At 36.6% G+C, this 18,508-nt stretch overlaps 1 protein-coding gene across 30 annotated transcripts in view; it reads right to left on the reverse strand.

Annotated features, from left to right (window-relative positions):
• The window catches only part of CCDC171 (coiled-coil domain containing 171), a 158,139-nt gene that overhangs the window by 133,439 nt on the left and 6,192 nt on the right, over window positions 1–18,508 (reverse strand). For 23 of the 30 annotated variants that reach the window (XR_015281018.1, XR_015281019.1, XR_015281016.1 and 20 more), the window contains exons 4-7: window positions 14,351–14,483; window positions 12,606–12,780; window positions 9,936–10,117; window positions 5,116–5,262 (exon numbers count right to left, since the gene is read on the reverse strand). Coding sequence is in view for 15 of the 30 variants with exons in the window: in XM_086869229.1 (XP_086725355.1) it covers window positions 5,116–5,262; window positions 9,936–10,117; window positions 12,606–12,780; window positions 14,351–14,483 (637 nt within the window). In the remaining 15 variants the exon portion in view is untranslated. Of the gene's footprint in view, window positions 1–3,011; window positions 3,129–5,115; window positions 5,263–9,454; window positions 9,526–9,935; window positions 10,118–12,605; window positions 12,781–14,350; window positions 14,484–18,508 lie in introns of those variants that run through there. The other 7 variants (XR_015281021.1, XR_015281022.1, XR_015281020.1 and 4 more) reach the window with 3 other exon arrangements.

Here is an 18,508-nt window from a genome sequence, read left to right on the forward strand (position 1 = left end):
TTCTGGCCCTCCAGTGCGTCAACTGCCCCACACAACTCCATGTTGTCAGCCAACTTGTGCGTGCATTTGATGCCACTCCCTATGTCACTGACAGGTGCTAAAAAGCACTGGTCCCAGTATCAATCCCTGGTTGATGACTGCTCTCCATTTGGATATCAAGCAATCAACCATAACTGTTTGAGGGCAACCATCCAGCCAACTCCTTATTATCAAGTGTTGCAGTCATCAAATCCATGTCTCTCCATTTCAGAGACAAGGATGTTGTACAGGACACTCAAATCCTTTGCAGAAGTCATTATGTCAGTGAGCTTGTCACTCAAGAAATGTAACTTCGAAGCCACCAGAGAGTTCCCATTACTAAGCAACCTGCAGCACATAGAATCCTCTAAGTATGTGGTACTATATATTTTTATCTAAAGTATACCTCTTTAGATATATATACATATATACATATATACACACGTAAGTATATTACATACTACTAAGCATGTAGTAACTAATATATGACAGTCACAGCAGCTAGAATTCCTGGATGACAGCTATGCATTGTGGAGACTCTAGAAAGCAGAAGATTAAGCTGTCAAGAAGTGTGTAGTCATAGACAAACAGTTTAACAGTCAACAGACTGAGGAATATCCTTCCTTGCACTACTTGGAGCTTTTGCAAGTCTTTCTGATGAGAACCAACAGTGCAATCCAGAAAGAGAAAAAGAACAAACCAAACCAAACAAACAAAAAACCCCCAAAAAAACAACAATAAAAAAACCAACAAAAAACACCACGCAAATGTGTTTGCAGATTTGGGAGGGGTTAGTTTTGGTTTTGGCTGCAATCTAAATGTCATGTTTCACTAACTTAGAAAGAGTGAGAAATTAGCCCACAGCCTTCAAGTGTTGCACAAACATATACCTCATATAAATATAGATATTAACCATTCCTCAAGTCCCCTTTGCATCACAGCAGCCTTACCAAGCTAATACAAACATACCTGTTTAGCACCGCATGTCAATATACATAATGGAGGAAACAGAAGTAGAAAAGGCAATGGGAAAGCTAAAGGAATAGTCTTCAAATAGAAACTAGAGGTCTCAGAAATATGGCAATATACTCATTCTCAGAAATTGAACAGACCAAGTTATAGAGCATTTTTCAGGCCTCATAAGACTTAAAAAATTTGAGAGACCTTGAGCTTCAGCTTACTAAGATTTGGCAGCCTCAGACACATTAAAAAAATAACAGAAAATCATTACATTTATAGGAACAAGGCAAAGAGTTTGAAATTTATAAACTAATAATATTGTTTCTTGTAGTAAAGTCCACATTCTCATTGCAAAACCACCTTCCCACCCACTTTTTGGCTGGATGTATCACAAGAAACATTATTTTTACGTAAGTTTTCTTGTCTTTTTCCAGTATTCCCCAAGAATCCTCATGAGCAATTGAACTAAAGGCTAAAATAAAAGACTGGTTCTGGAAAATTGATTATCATAAATAGTATTATCATCTTGATGAGTTCAATAGCAATAGATCAATATTTTTTTTGGCTACTGATTCTCAGGCTAAAGAGGCAGAATGATATCTGAGGTTCTCAATCTCAATTTTTCTGGCACAAGTGTGTTTCATACTTCAGAAGCACTCCAAATCTATGCAACATACTGTTATCACTGCAAATTGGAAAGCTAGCAAATTAGACAGTGCAACAGCTATCTTTCAACTGAAAAGTTCACAGAAACTTACCATTATTCTTTCTCTCAGTTTCTAACTTTGGAAACTAGAGATTTCCTCTTTTCAACCACAATCAAAGTAATTACTCAAAGATAAAACCAGACTAATGTTTGAAGAAAAAAGGTAAGTAAAAAAACTCCAAAATGGGGGGCAGAAAGGTTTTTTGTACATTCCTTTCTTTGTAACAGTCTTTGGATATAATCCTTCAAACAAGTGTCATTGTACTAAAGTAAAAAAAATTAAATTTAACATTTCCTCCCATTACCAAAACCCAAGTATTTTCCCATGGATTTCTCCCTTATGTCTAGCAGAGGCTAGCAAAAGAACAGATTTGTGAACTCCAGAAAATGTTCAACTTCATTGCTTTTCGAGAACTAGCATATGATAAAATATTTTAAGATTGGGGTTTAAGTAGAATTACACTACTCCTCACACAGTCACTTAAGAAGTTTCTTAAGTTCATCAAGAACTCAACTACACATTTATTAACCAAATGATCATTAACATGAAGCATGGAAATTAAAGATATGTATCCTTTATCTACCAGCTTCAACCCATAAGCTAAAAAATGTATAAAGAGAGTAAAAAGAAATAAGATCTACTTCATGAAAAAAACTAGATCATTCTGTCTGAGGTATACTACTCTAATGCTTTTATATCTTGACAGAAATTCAGCTTGGATACTGATACCATAAAGCACTTAGTGGATGAAGAAAGTTATGGATGTTATAGATCTTGTCTTTAACAAAAGCTTTTAAACTATTTCCCACAACATACTCCTGGAGAAAGTTGCTGCTTATGGTGTGAACGGGTACACTGTTTGCTAGATGGCCAGGCCCCGAGAGTGGTGGGAATGGAGGTACATCCAGCTGGCACCCGTGAGGTTCCCCAGGGCTCAGTATTGGGGCCAGTCTTGTTTACTATCTTTAATGGTAACGGGGATGAGAGGATTAAATGCATCTGCATTTGCAGATGACACCATGCTGGGCCGAAGTGTTGATCTGCTGAAGGAAGGCTCTGCAGAGGGAGCTGAAATATCTGGAGAGATGGGCCAAGACCAATGCCATGACATTCAACAAGGCCCAGTGCTGGGTCCTGCACTTTGACCACAGAAGCCCCAGGAAGTGTCACAGTCTGGGGGCAGAGTGACTGAAAAGTGAAAAGAACCTGGGGGTGCTGGTGACAGTGACTGAATATGAACAGCTGTGCTCAGGTGGCCAAGAAGGCCAATGGCACACCAGTAATGGTGTGGCCAGCAGGAGCAGAGCAGGGGCTGTCCCCCTGTACCTGGCACTGGTGAGGCCACACCTCCAATCCTGTGTCCAGTTCTGGGGCTCTCAATTCAGAAAGAACGTCGAGGTGCTGGAGCATGTCCAGAGCAGGTCAGCAAAACCGGTGAAGGGTCTGGAACACATGGCAAGTGAAGTGAAGACTCTTCACTCCTATGAAGAGTGGTTGAGGGATCTGGGAGTCTTTAGCCTGAAGAAAAGGAGGCTCAGGGGTGACCTTATTACTCTCTACTCTCTTTCTAGCTTGAAAAGAGGTTGTAGCCAGCTCAGGGTGAGTCTCTTTCTGCAGGTAGCAAGTGACGGAATGAGAGGAAATGGCCTCAACTTGTACCAGTGAAAGTTTAGATCAGATATGAGGAAAAAATTCCTCATGGAAAGGGTTGCAAAGCATAGGAGGAGGCTGCCCAGGGATGTGGTAGAATCACCATCTACAAGGTTATTGTAGGCCCTGTCAGATAATTACACACATACAATTTACTTTTAAGATGGTAGAGTGAGATGCAAGCAGCCAACAGGATATGAAGACTAACCTAGTTTGGTTTTTTTGATTCAAAGACCTGTGCTAATTTTCTTTAACTTTCAAATGCAAATGTTTTCATCACATACTTTTCCTTAATCACTGCTTAAATAGCTATCCTTATCAATAAGTACCATGAGACTCATTTTTTCTGTAAACTGAGTATGTTTTCTTCCATTATTAAAATATTCAGAAAGTTAAAATAATGAAGTAACATAAATTTAGAAGCAAAACCAATATTTTTTCTGATTGTGGTCAGTAGGTGGCGTTTCCCTGGTAAGACCATCATTAGGGTGTAGCAACTGTACATTTTCAATGAATTGCATTCTTTCTTTTCAATTACAGATGGTGGGTATATTTAATCAAAATATTCAAAAATATAAATTATTTGCTGCCTTGCTCTTCCTCCTTTCAGCTCATGACTTCTCTGCTAGTATACAAAAACTATGAAGTCACAAGAAGAGTTCTTATTCAAGTGCTGGGAAGCAAAACTTGGTGTTATTTTAAAAGGGCTATTGGAGCTTCACAGTATGCAACACTTCCCAACTGAAGGCAATTCCACCTAGGCCAGTAAGTGCAGCTCAAAATACATGACAATGGATTTCCTGTAGAATTCTTTGAGGGCACAAATGTCTACCTTGTTGGTCAATAAGTCAGTGTTTTTAGTTGATGAGCTTTGATTTTCCCTGTAGGAATTTTCTTTTGTGCTTCATCCTTAATGCAGGACTCTACCTACCTAAAAATCAAGGCTTAAAACATTCATTTTGCCTTTAAGAGAAAAACAACAGGAAAAAAACACAGCTGAAAGCTATGTCACTTGTTCCTTTAAGGTTATACAACATTTAAGAAGTGGCAGTTCTTCTAAATTCACTGCAGAAAATATTTAAAGATGCCTTTGGTAGTAAGCATATGTTGGGATAAAGAACTGTCCACTCACTATGCTTTTCTGCAATGACAAATATTCAAGAAAGTCTTGGTCCAGACTGTAAAAACAGATAACATAACTACTACGAAGCCTACCAGTGGACAAATAAAATATTGAAACTTAGGAGGAAACTAGTTGTTTAGTGTAAAGAGCATACTTACAAGATATTATTCTCAAAGACTAGAGACTTCTCAGCCATAGATGTCACTCAACAGAGAGGAAAACCAAACCTTCAGTAACTAACTCGAGACAGTAGGAAGCTGTTGTAAGACCATTGTGATCTTCCAACATTCTACTCCCTCACCTAGCACAACATTGGGCAATTTCTGCACCTCCAGCAGATTCTCCACCAGAAATCAAATAATCCAGAAATATAAGAAGATAGACAAATTAAACCTTTGGAGTTCCTAAAGTAAAGTTAGCGTTATTGTCACGCTTACATAAACCTCCTCCTATCTGCTATTTAAAGACAAGTCTCAAGCCAGGCAGACAATAAAAGTGGCATTCACCTGTTCAGCCTTTTAGGCAAAATAGATGTTCAATATTTTGTTCATCAAGTACACAGAATTCCAGCCCAACTGGAAGGTTACATCACTGAAAAATTAAATTGTTCAGTGTCAGTGCTTGTTGAGACTAATGGCAACAGTAAAAAAGCCTTACTTCAAGTTCCTTTTTAAGTTTCTTCTCTCGTTCAGTGCTGCCTTTAAGCTCATTGGCCTGAGATCTCAGCATCTCATTACAGCCACTGTGTTCCACCTCCACATCTCTCAATTTCTTGCGTGTATTTTGCAGTTCATTATTCAGCTCCTAGAAAAAAAATAAGGCATTAAGAGTTACTTTTGCTAAGATAAAGTAGAGTGATCAAAAGAGGAAAGACTGCATCAGAATAGGTTATTAAAATCTAATACATCAGCACATGTCAACCATTTACCCAGCAACAGACATGTTCTTCATTCACTACCAGATAACATGTGTTGGCTCACAACTCACTACAAACACAACCTTCTGCAGTAATACTAAAGTCAGAGCCAATTCTCCACAGGAAATCTTTCTCCAAAGTGGTACAAGGCTGCTCCGCCAATTTGTTCTCTCTCAGAACTCAATGTCAATGGTGGAGAAGGAAACAAAGTTAAGTGCATTTGATGAAATGATACATAGACAGAAGTTTTACTTTGTTATTATTTTTACTGTTAGAACTTCAAAACAAATAATCAGACATTTGTTGAAAATTACTCCCATAGATTAAATATGCATAATTTCTACTATTCTGAAGACTTCTCTGTCTAGAAACTGAATTTAAAAATTAGCTATATGAACTATTAAGTTCTTGGAAAGATATAATAACTAAGCTGTTCTCCACCAAAATTTCTGCCTTTGAAAGCTGAACCAAGCTACAGGTTGGTGTAATTGCTAATACTATTGGACTCAGCAGCTCTGTGGAGTCACTACTACAAAATCCTCATTCATGCCACACCAGACACAGAGCAAAGTAGCCAAATAATGAGCCCCCAGTAGCCTAGTTCATATTTAAGCTGGAGATTCCAGAAGAAATCAAAAAAGAATAGCTTTGGTCTAGTGGACAGGAGTAAGGTTTTCCATAATTAGCATCAGAAACAAGTTACAAATCCAGTGACTTAGCTGGAGGACCTTTGGAGAGCCAATTACGTTTTGCGCAAAACACAGAAAGATTACTTTTAAGTCCTCCTGTTCATTTATTCCTATCGTTTATCGTGGCAAGAGACATTTTGTGAAAATAAACCTGGTCTACAAATTGTGCTATTACTCTTATATCACATAATCTTGTTCCTGAAGATTACTAATCATATGGCATCTGCAGAGCAGTGAGGAGAAGGAAAAGAAAATGAATTATTCATAAAGAATGATTCCTCAGAAGATTGAAATTTGACAGAAACGTGTTTATACATGAAGATCAAAGAAATATGAGTCTTCTCAAAAGTTTAAAACAAATTTTAGAAGTTCTTCATGACTGAAGGTAGAAAGTCTTGGCCACTTAAACATGACACTAGGAGATTCATGACTCCCTTATTAACACCTAGTGCCACTCCATTATTACCAACTAGTAACTGAAAAAAATAATTAATTTTCTCTTTTTTCATGTGGAGGCACTATGGCACTATTTTTTGGCATTCTCTGAAAAGGGAACAAGGAGCATGCCTGTGAAACAAGTGATTTAAAAAATAGGAAACTCAGTAAATCAAAATATTGCAAAAACAGTCTACCTGGATATGGATTAAATTTAAAGTAATTCTCTAACTTTGACTGTAATACCAAGAAAATTAAGATGTTTCTTCCCACCAGCATGCAAAAAAAAATTACTTTTACTCAAATTTACAACTACTCTCATCTTCTCCATATTGGAAAGATATAGAAATATTTCTCTTCAGATTTAGCTTCCATGTATTAACAGCAGTGAACTGTGAGAAGTGCATATGAAGTAAGTAATACACCGTTTCCTGGAAAAATACTACATCAAGACTTCAAAATATTTTATGCTGGAAATGTAGTTAACACTAGCAGACAAAAACTGACATGAATAATACATCAAGCTTGTTAAACAGGTCAGCATGACTTCAGAATCTTGAAGTCTCTGAACTTTTCAGACATGGTATGACTATGTCAGATTGTTCCAACAGTTACCTGCCCTTGGAAGGTCAGAAAGAAACATACTTCACCATGCTAAAAAAGAAAGCACCTCTATATATACATGCGTATTAGCATGTCATATACACACGCACTATACATATTTGCTTATCAAAAACATGGCTGGTTGGTTGGTTTAAAGTGTGTATAAACAACACCTTTTCACAAATAGTCTATGGAAAAACTGAGTGCTTCTGTGAAGGAATACTATATTCTGACTCACCACAAGATGATGCTATTGCACTTACTATTGAACTCTTAACGTCTTTTACTGTGTACCAAACGCTATGCTAAGCACACTCAACATAGCACAATACAAACCGTTCTCTGTTAGAAAGCAGAAAGGATTACTTTTACTCCATATCACAGAGATAGTTTAGTAGATTCATGACTTTATTTCTATGCCTACCTTAGCATTTTCATAGCTAAATTCAGATTTGCAGTTCACAAAGGGCAGGTTTGGAACTCAGGATTTGCCATACATGCTTAGAATCTTGCTTCTACTTACATATTATGACCACTTTATTTAGCTTCCATTTCATAACTCAAAATAACTACAAATTATTTAAAATGAGACTGTAAATACACAACACAAAAGACTGAAATGCATAAGTTTTAGTTTACAAACTTAGACCCATCTGATATTTATCTGCCAAGTTAAATCAGTTGGGCTTTCAAACAACTAAGATACTCAAGTCCAGATTCAAGATTTATGTATATTTTTTATTTCCCAGAATTTTATAACTTTATGTAACTATAACTAGGATAATGGCCAAGGGAACACTACAAAAACAAAGCAGAAAAACTAAACTATTTTCAATTGAAGAAATTTGAAAATTTTACTATTCAAAGCACACTGGTAGTTGACACCTAGTAGTGAATCACATTTACTTTATCAACAAACAATTATGTAGCTTTAGTACATTCCTCCAACCAAACCAGTGCTTCTACAAATCACCCTCCCCTTCCAAATGAACATATATTGACAAAGAACACAATGACCCAAGCAATCCACTGTTCCTTTTGATATGAGGATAAACATCACTTCTAAGAGCATAGTATACTTAAAACATCATTCTTTTACACAGTATTAAACACACTGAATAAACACTTCTAAACACTACATACAAGAGATAACAAGTCCATTCCAAATCCTCCCCAACTTAACTCTGTCTACTGGTAGCCAGAACACATAGCCAAAACACCACTTTTAGCTTGCTTTACCTGGCAACTTAATAAGAAAACTGTGTCTAAGAGTAAGTTTCCTCAATGCCTAAGCCTAACCTTATTTTTTTAAGCATTGACTTTGAGAAAATTTAAATCAGTGGGATCTTATTCCATCATCAGGTCTCTTTGTCATTAAGATAAACAACACACAACTACTTTTGCAGTCCATGCACAGAAACACTACTTACCCACACACTACCTGGTTTCTAGTACAAGTCATTACTGCACCACTCCTTCCAGATCTTGCCTTCAAACAGCTCAAGAGTCAGTACATAGTACTTCTGAAATATATGTAATTAAAGGAGTGTCTCTGCCCCGTTTTGTTTTGCAAACTGCTTCTACAGGTGCCATACAGAATCTGACCAACAGCACCATACATAGTACAACAGGTAGGTTTGCTGTCAGAATTTGGCTGTCAAGCTGCCAGGTAAGTTTAGTGTCATTTGGGAAGACTGTCCCAGGCTTGGAGCTGACTGGGTTGGAAAAAAGTAACCAGAAAATTTTCTACTGCTTGACCAATGTCCATCCCAACTGAGACAAGTCCGTCATGTCTTAGAAGGGACTACAAAAGAAGAATATATATTAACACGCTAATCTGACAGCAGCAATCTGCTTTCTCCATACATCATGCAGTGCAAATGTCTATCAGCCTTATGAATACACTTTTTTTTATTAACTACAGCTCAATACATTCTGGTTTTGCATCAGTGTTTCTTACACAGCTAAGATACAACATAGGTAACTTGTCATTTAAAAAGACAAAAGTATCACTGAAGTACAGTGGTGTAATTGTGTCTCTCTGGAGCAGGCAAAAGGTAACTTATGTTCACTCAGCACTTCTACACCATAATGCTACATGATTTCTTCTAAACATATTTTAGTTTTGATTAGCTTGGCTGTCTAAAAAAGGTGCAAAAACAAGTTTGTACTTCTATTATTTTTTACATGTTTAACACCCAAAGGATATATAAATATCAGGAAAAATCAGGAAAAATGATGAAATTAATTACTAAAGAACCAAACCCCACACTCTAAAGCAGATTATAAGGCCATCTCTTAATATTAGGTGTTTTTTATCTAACCAAATGGCAGAATTCCTAGCAATGCTTACTTTTCAAATGTGGTAAGGAGTGAGTAACATACAATGCACAGCTGGAAATCCCATCATCACTGTTCAGGTCCCCTGAAAGTATGTGGTCTTCATATTATACAAACTATTTTCATATTCACACGCTATTGGATGTCAGACTGGGGGAAGTAACAAGGAAATTGAATCAGAAGGTGGTTAGGTGTCCCTGATTTTACTAACTCAGTATTGCATGACAGTGCAAATGGACTGTGCACTGGTTAACTTCATTTAGGCATTTGCCATCAAAACCAGCCATAATTCATTTCATCAAAGCAAGAAACACAGTGGCAAGCTAGGTGTAACTTAATAAGGCTATGTTCTTCAGAAATACTCTGCAGCATTTAGATACTTTGGGGATTTTTTTCTAAATCAGAAAAACCTCAACCCACTACACACTTCACACCAAAAAATTATGGTTCCAGCCATTATCTCACGCAACTTTACAACTATTAACACACCATACCAGTAAAATCATTTCTACTTCGTTTCTTTCCTTAAGAAGGAATACATATTCATCGTTATAAATTCTGCTGATATCATCCTTCGCCCTTGTCAGTCTTTGCTGTTCTTCTTCCCACTTCTGTTGAGCATTATGAAATGTTTTCTCAGTCTCTGCCACTTTCTGCTGAAGGTTTTCATTGAATACTATTGTTTAAAGAAAAAGAGAAAGAAAAAAGGTAGAAGTAGCACGGAAAATTTACCAAGAAAAAAAAAAAAGCCAAACACATAATGATCATCAGTTCTTCTGTTTATTTTAATATCCTGTGAAACACTGCAACATTAACTCCAGCACTGGAGAGCACCATCTTCACTAAGAAGACTCTACCAAATTTTGTGATAGCTCCTATCATATCTTTCCCACAAGAACATAGGAATGTATGAGCGATTTTTAAAAATTAAAAGACTTTTTTTCTCTTGGAAAAGAATAAAAACCTGAGATAACTCTTTGTGGGTCAGTTCCAAATCACCATATTCTGTGATTCTGTGAAATAATTTCTGTATAGAACGGAGGACTTATTTTCAGATTGCTACATTTTGCCAGTTTACTTCTAAATGTCATTTTTTATATGGGTATTAGTCTGTATCAATTACATTTGAGCTCAGTTTAAATAACATTGAAGATAATTGAAGAGGCATCTCTTCCATAAAAGAAACTGTAGATAAACCTAAGGCAGGTTAGGTTACCATGCAAAGATTTAGCTTTTCCAAGGAAATTTAACTGCTCCTCAAGAGATTTAAATCTTCAGCCAACAAATGACCTGAGATGGGAAACATTGTATACACTTTTCTGTGAAAGCTTAAATGCCATGGAAGCCTTCATAACATGTAAGCAGCTTTATAGGAAAAAATATTTTACAATGGCTTTCCATTTTACTGAACACAACTAGCTGCATTGGCACTTAAGTCATCACCTCTTTGTAACAGGATTTTATTTCAAATCCATCCCAATTTTCTGGCATTTTGTCCTAGTCAGAAAATAATTAAATGAAGAGAACACATTAAGATGACACAGAGAATCAGTGGACACAATGACAGGAAAGGACTGTCAGATGGAAGAAAATCATCCCTGAATAAGAACAGCAGAAAAAAATCTGGAGAAAACACTGAAGGGTACAAGGCACAAATGAAGAGTTCTGTCTCAGGAGATATGCTGGGGTCATATCAACGCACCATGTGAGGTGAGAAATGCTCCAAGGGGCAAAGGAAAAGAATCAGGAGATTATTAATTGCTAAAAAATTAAGCAGCAAAATAATTTGGTTTCTTTGGCACTTGTCACAGACATAAAAAGTTTGAGAAATTTCAGGCAACGGAATTCATTGTCAATTGACAGACTACTAATTATTGACTATGGTATTGAAAGAAACTAACTCTTATGTGCATTTAAGACATCCCTTGCTTCTGTAAAGACTCCTATTCCTTTTTGCTCTCCAGCTCCCTCACCACACGTTAGTCCATTCAGGAAAGTGACAGGCATCCCAGCAGACTGGGTTCTCTGTGCTGTGGTTCCATCAGCATCAACTCCTCTTGAGTCCTGCCTCTTGGTATCTGCATGGCATGACTCTTACACTGGCAAGGAAACTAGCACACATGGAAAGAAACGTAACTTTACTCTAGGTGAGAAACTATCAAATCAAATCTTCCATTTGTAATCACAGAGAAATTTCCAAAGGGGGAAAAAATGCCTTCTTCCAGATTGCAATCCATAAGATGTGTCATTTTTCATGTGTTTGCAACCCTTTAGATTTTTGATTATTCATGTGTTCTCCAAAGGAGTGAAAGTTCAGCTTTCAAAATATCTTAAAAATACTTGTTACTTTAAGTACTTGCAAGACCCAGACTCCATTTTGGTTCTTGGAAGGTTAAAATATTCATGAAGTACTCCAAACTCTTCATTGAATATCAATGGCTCATCAAAATCATAGATACATCTTCTGTACTAGATTAAATAGATATACTAGTTTAGGCAATTAAAAATGCACCTCACTTCCTTGTAAGTATGAAAAATCTCTCTGAGGAATATAAAGGACGTAAGTTTCTGAATACAAAAGTAATAGGAAATAAAAAGATAAAAACCTTCCTTTCCACCTACTACTACCACAACACACATTATAAAAAAAGAAACAAACACAATGAGAAGAAAATAAACCAGACATGAACAATGAAAAGCTTGAAACATTTGAAAAGATGAAAGAAAACAGACGTATGATGAGAACTTCTAGAAAAAAGCTGCTGGAAATAGAGCAAACAAATGAGCAGAAATTAATTTTTGCTAGTCTTTTTTCTTCTTTTTTTTTTTTTTTCCCCTCTGAAATGGAAAAGAACTACTGGACACAGAGATAAACTGGATGTGAAGATGGCCACCATGATTACAATTCTATACACAGACAGGAAGAAATAACAGAAGGTGATGGACAAGAGGAAAGAAGGGTTGGAAGATTAGCCACTTAGTTCCAACCCACACATGAAACAGTAAGAGCTCTCAAAAGTAAATGGATAAGAGATGGGAACATAAGACAGATTAAAAAAAACCAGCAGTAACTAGAAAATTTAATTAAGTCCCTGCTTCCGACTTACCTTAGTGACATGAAAGAGACCTAGCCTTTATTCCATCTTTACTCTTTTGAAACCTACCTTGCAGTTCCGCAAGTTTGTTCCTTGCATCGCTTAGTTCTTCTTCTGCAGTACACATTTTCAGATGGGCACCTTTTCTGGCAACCGCCAACTCATACTCCAGACCTTGTCGAACAGCCTCTCCTCTCTCAATTTCTGACCGTAATTTGATTATCTGTTTTTCATAGTTGGATACCTAGAAATTAAATTTCACAAAACTGCTAATAATGTTCTCTTGAAAAAGTGCAACACATTACAGAAATACATCTACAGAATATTTTTAGAAGGTACTTGGAATCCCATTCCAATTCACAACTGCCTTCTTATTCCACTTGAATTTGAAATCCAATCTTGCAACTGCATGTCTATGCACATTTCAATACTTCATTGGTTGTTGCAAACCGATCCTTTTCCTAGATGAATTTCACGTACCTTCCAACACACCCCTCAATTTTTCAAAAAATACACTACCTTAAAAAAATTAGCCATATGTTACTGCCATCTTCCTGCACCTCAAATGAAAAAATGCCACAAGAGAAACATTATATTCTGGACAATTTTCTGGTAACATTCAGAAAAACAGTCATACTGGGATACTAGATTATCAGACACCTAGTAACTCACAAATATACATACAAGCACAAAATTCAGTCCAATAATGCTCAATAATCAATCAGATGCCATTAATGCTAACACACAACAAAAAAAGACTAGAAAACACTTCCAAAAGGAATCTTATACAGGCTGAGAATCAATATTTGCTGTCAAAAACTGGATTCAGAAAATCAAGTTCAAGATATTTCAACACAAGAAGGTGGAAAGTAAAATACATATTCCTTCAAAACATCCATAAAGTAGCAATATTCTTGTTAATGAGAACTTCACACATGGGAAATCACCCACATTACAAGGGATTTCCTCTATGATGTTGTAGCAAACTAGTGTTGAAATGAAGTAGCATTAAGAATATACTGAATTAATCTTTTCTTTAATTTGAATATCAGTTTCCCCACTAACAAACACAGGAAAAGGTTGGTACTAAGTTGTAATCAGTTTCAGTATATTGCTGCTAGGCACACTTCCCACATTTGCTAATGCTAATCTGGTTTAAACTACGCTGCTGAAGAACTATTAATACTACTATAGGTAGCATTCTGCTCTACACAGTCTGCCAGGAGCAGTTGATGTGGGTGCTCATTCATCTGGTTTTATTATTTATTATATTTATTATTTTATAATTTTATTATTGCTAAATACAGCCAATAAATCAAGTTTGTTGTCCCATGATATATTTATTTATCTTAATAATATATATTAATAAATATATTAATAATAATATATTTATTATCTGGGTATGTACCCAAATTGAGATGCCTGCTTCTCCCACAATGACTTGCTCTTGTGCTTCAGTTACATTTTTATTTTACAACTGGCTTGTCAACTGTGGTGTGATTGCAAAAAATGGATACATGGAACTATCTGGATTAAAAACAAAAAAACAAACCATCTCTTACATTGAGCTTGGGGTGCATAAGATTCTTATGCATTTTGCTGTTGAGAAGTGCTTGAGTTACCTATGCACCTTTAACTATTAACAGTGACAGCAGAGGTGGTAACAGTATCTATGAACAGGTATGAGAGGTCCCTAGAGTGACACGTTTCTTGGTATTTTCCAGCTTCTGACTATGATTTTGACCCACCATGTGAGAGTATTGAAATATGACATTCCAAGAGTAAAATAAGGCAAATGGAAAACAAGTCCTTACTTCTTGATTATGTTGAATAGTTAAGTCCAAATTTTCTTTTTTAGCTTGAAGAAGTTTCCATCTCAGACATAAAACAGCATCCAATTCTGATTCATTGCTCTTCTGTAGTAACTCACATTCCTCATTATGTAAGCTGCAAAATATTGATGTTTCAAAAAAACATAAGCATTCCTTTCAAGTTTTAATGCTTTTTTATTTCAATTATCAGATTGTGGGTCCAAAGCTCAATACATTCTCTTAAGTAAAACTACACCAACTGTAACTCATTATGCAAAACTATGAGAGATGTAGAAGGAGTAACTCAATCGGATATGAACTTTGAATTTCCCTTGGTTGATTTAAGCATGTTTTTAATTATTTTTCATTATTTTTATTAATACCATAAACTTCCAGGATGCTTAAAAACATCATTCCAATACCGTATACTAAAATGACTAACAAGTTTCTTTTGTCTCATCAGTAAGGCTCATTTTTTAACATGGACTGCTGTCTCAAAAACATCACTGTCACAAATGCATAAATGTGGAAAAAAATAATAAATCTCACCCACACTTTGTTTTTAAAAATATATGCATCTAAATTACATATAAACAGTTGATGACAAATAAAATACAAACTAAAGATCTAGTCCTTTAAAATACTCTGTTATTTCCATTATTTCTTCAGCCTAAAGAAAATCTACTTGGCAGGTAACAGGAGTTGCCTCTGAGCATCACTAGTAATACCAAAATAATCAAAACAAGCTTTTATGTAGGGAGTGAAAAGTTAGTATAAAAATACTTATTAAATTAACTAGTTGAATAATCTTACAATCAAGTATTATAACTTTAAAGTAGACAACTCAAAGGATTTCAGGAGCTGAAACTCAGTGTTCACATTATTTGATATAAGTTGCTTTTCAAATTAATAGAACTGTGTATGAATGGCTGTAATAATCAGTTGCTCCACACAAAAGTGAACAGGGCAACTAAATATGAACTAAATTGTAAAAAGAAACATGGTTAAATTAAACAAAAAATTGGCATCATTTCATGCAGAGCTGAAAGTACTAAAAGAGCTTACCTTGGTCTACATTAAGTCTTAAGTATCAATTACAGAAAAAAAACCCACAGAAAATTACAGAAAAAATTAATACATTTTACAGAAAAAAATAACAAATTCCTTTATACTGGGTTTCTCTAAATAAAAAAAAAAATGTCACTTTACTCCTAGATTTATGTACAGGCACCATTAGCATGTTTCACAACTAAAACCTTCACCTGATGATATGTTTTCTCACACAAGCTGACTAATACATACGTCATCAACAACGGGAACAGTATTCTAGATTAAATGTAGCCTTTAAAGACATTAATAACAAAAAATGATGAAATTTCAGGTTTTTAGCTACAGCCTAAAAATATTTTGTAATTTAATAAATTCTGTCAAATCTTCCTTTAAAAACAGATGACTTCATCTGTGTGATCTGAATAATTGTATGTCATCAGTAATTGTTCCACAGGGTGCCATGTACTTAATACATTTTCTGTTTCTTTTTTTTAACGTAAGAGATAAGGACCATTAAAACCCACATGTATTAACAAGTAAACCACTGGCACATTACTAGATTTCCATGTATCATAGTTCTTACTAAGATATCCATACCCAGAGGAACCAACACTGTCCCAAAGGGCAAACAATCAGTACCCAGGTAAGTAAAACCACATATCATTATTTTAAGCAACCCTTAGCTAATGCAATAAGAAAATATGGTGGTAAGTTATAAAGGAAATAAAAAGAATCTGAACAGCGAGAGTGAAGCCTTTTCACTTGTCCTAAAGTCATGAGCCACCCTCAGTCAGGTGATAAAAAGGGGTTACCTTTCTAAGGATCCTTAGGTGCATAATTTGCCAGGTGAAAAACTTTGAAGATGTGGACATAGCATAACACCCATACAATTTTTAATAATGTTTAGCAAATTAGCATATCAGACAAAAATCCCCAATTACATACATAAGTAGTAAGGTAGTTTCCTCCCAATTCAACCTTCCTTGAATTCCCCCCTTTTAGATAGGAACTAAACTTTGTTTATGAAAATGTGTCTCAGAGAGCTAGTTTCAACCTTGGTGTGTCCAAAATCTAATCCTGGACCCCAAGGTTGCAGACATTAGGGAATGTATTTCGTCTTTCTGTCTAACAGAGTACGTAAAATGCTAGCTACAAATACTGTGATAGGCTACACAGCTACAAATATATGTGTAAAGAATATAGGAAATATAAAAGAAAAAAAAAGGCAAAAATAAATTTTGTTTCACGAGCACCTGTAAACTGCATAATAATAAGAATACGAATAAGAATAATAATAATCACTGAATTTTGCTATTTCTATACAAACAGCAGGTTTTTACAGTCAGATTTTAAACAGTGACAAATAGCTCTCACAGTTAAGATAAACAGAATGAATTAAAGTTGACTTTAATTGTGCCAAAGATCAAACATGTATCAGGTTAAACAAAATAAGAGCCATGTGCAAGACTTACAACCGACCTTTCCCCTCCACAGCCATTGCAGAAAGCCCTTCTGGAACCCCATGACATTGCTCCCAAATGGAGACAGAAACTACCTCAGTCATGTCTCCTATGCCCATATGAGAATTCTTGCACATAAGATGGCCAGTAAGCACGCATGCAATGATGAAGTGACTGCTACCAAAAATTCAATAAAATAAATAACTCCTTAAAAGCAATGTAGCATTAAGAAGCAGTCATTCTTTTTTCAGCCAGACATACAAGGCAGTAGCTCCTCCTACAGTCTTGCATGTTGAGTATAGGAAAGTTCCTGTTTACATACTGTATTTTACATGCATGGTCATTGATTGTCCCAGAATAAAAATACACATTATAATCGTTTCCCCACTATCATTTAAGTATTTTCCCTCTCCTTTATACATGTATTCTTCCGTCCTGGGAGTCCCTCTGGTAGTCCATAGTGGTCAGGGACCCCAGTGTTAGAGCTGACATAGTCAAGCTGTCAGGGCACTGGGGCTGGTGAATTTCCAGTTCTTCTTACACAATGGGCATTGTGCAGTTCCACAGGACAATGGTTTTAGGAGAACAAGCATTGTGTTAGCTCACCAGGTGTAGGCAATTAATCATCTGGTAACATGACAACATCAATGGACAAAGGAAGGGCTACAGATGGCATGTATCTGGGCTTCTGTAAAGCCTTTGACAACACCCTTCTCTCTAAATTGGAGAGATGGATTTGATGAGTGGACTCATTACTGGTGGATATGAGAACAGTTGGACAGTAATATCCACAGGATAGTGATTAATCGCTCAGAGTCCCAAAGGACATCAGTGACAAGTGGTGTTCCCCAGCATCCATACTGGGACCAGTACTATTTAGTATCTTCATTAATGACACAAAGGGATCTACTACTTTCTTAACTGGTTTTCAGATGACACCAAGCTGAGTGGTGCAGTTGACACACCTGAAGGATGGGATGCCATCCAGGGGGATCTGAACAAGCTCAGGAAGTGGGCCCAATGGGAATCTCAGGTGGCATACCAAGACCCAGTACAAGGCACTGCACCTGGGTCAGGGCAAGCCCCAGTACCAGCACAGGCTGGGGATGGACAGATCAGAATAGCCTGACCCAGAAGTTCTTGGGGGTGCTGGTGGAGGAGAGGCTGGACATGACCCAGCCATGGGCACTCCCAGCCCAGAGAGCCAAACGTGTCCTGGGCTGCATCCAGAGCAGCGTGGGCAGCAGGGCCAGGGAGGGGATTCTGCCCCTCTGCTCTGCTCTGCTGAGACCCCACTGCAGTGCTGAATCAGCTCTGGGGTCCCAGCACAGGAAGGACATGGAACTGTTGGAGCAGAGGATGCCCAAGAAATTGATTTGCAGGATAGAGCACTTCTCCTGAGGTAAACTGGTGAAAGGCTGAGGGAAATGGGTTTGTTCAGCCTGGAAAAGTGAATGCTCCAGAGTGAGCTAATTGTGGCCTTCCAGTACCTGACAGGAGCCTACAAGAGAGATGGAGAGAGACTATTTACAAGAGCAGGAAGTGACAGGACAAGAGAGAAAGGCTGTAAATAAAAAGAGAGTAGATTTAGATTAGATATTAGAAAAATCCTTTACTGTGAGTGTGGTGAGGCACTGAAACAGATTGCCCA

The sequence above is a fragment of the Cyanistes caeruleus genome, chromosome Z (genome assembly GCF_971803275.1).
Source record: "Cyanistes caeruleus chromosome Z, bCyaCae1.hap1.1, whole genome shotgun sequence".
Classification (NCBI taxonomy): Eukaryota; Metazoa; Chordata; class Aves; order Passeriformes; family Paridae; genus Cyanistes; species Cyanistes caeruleus.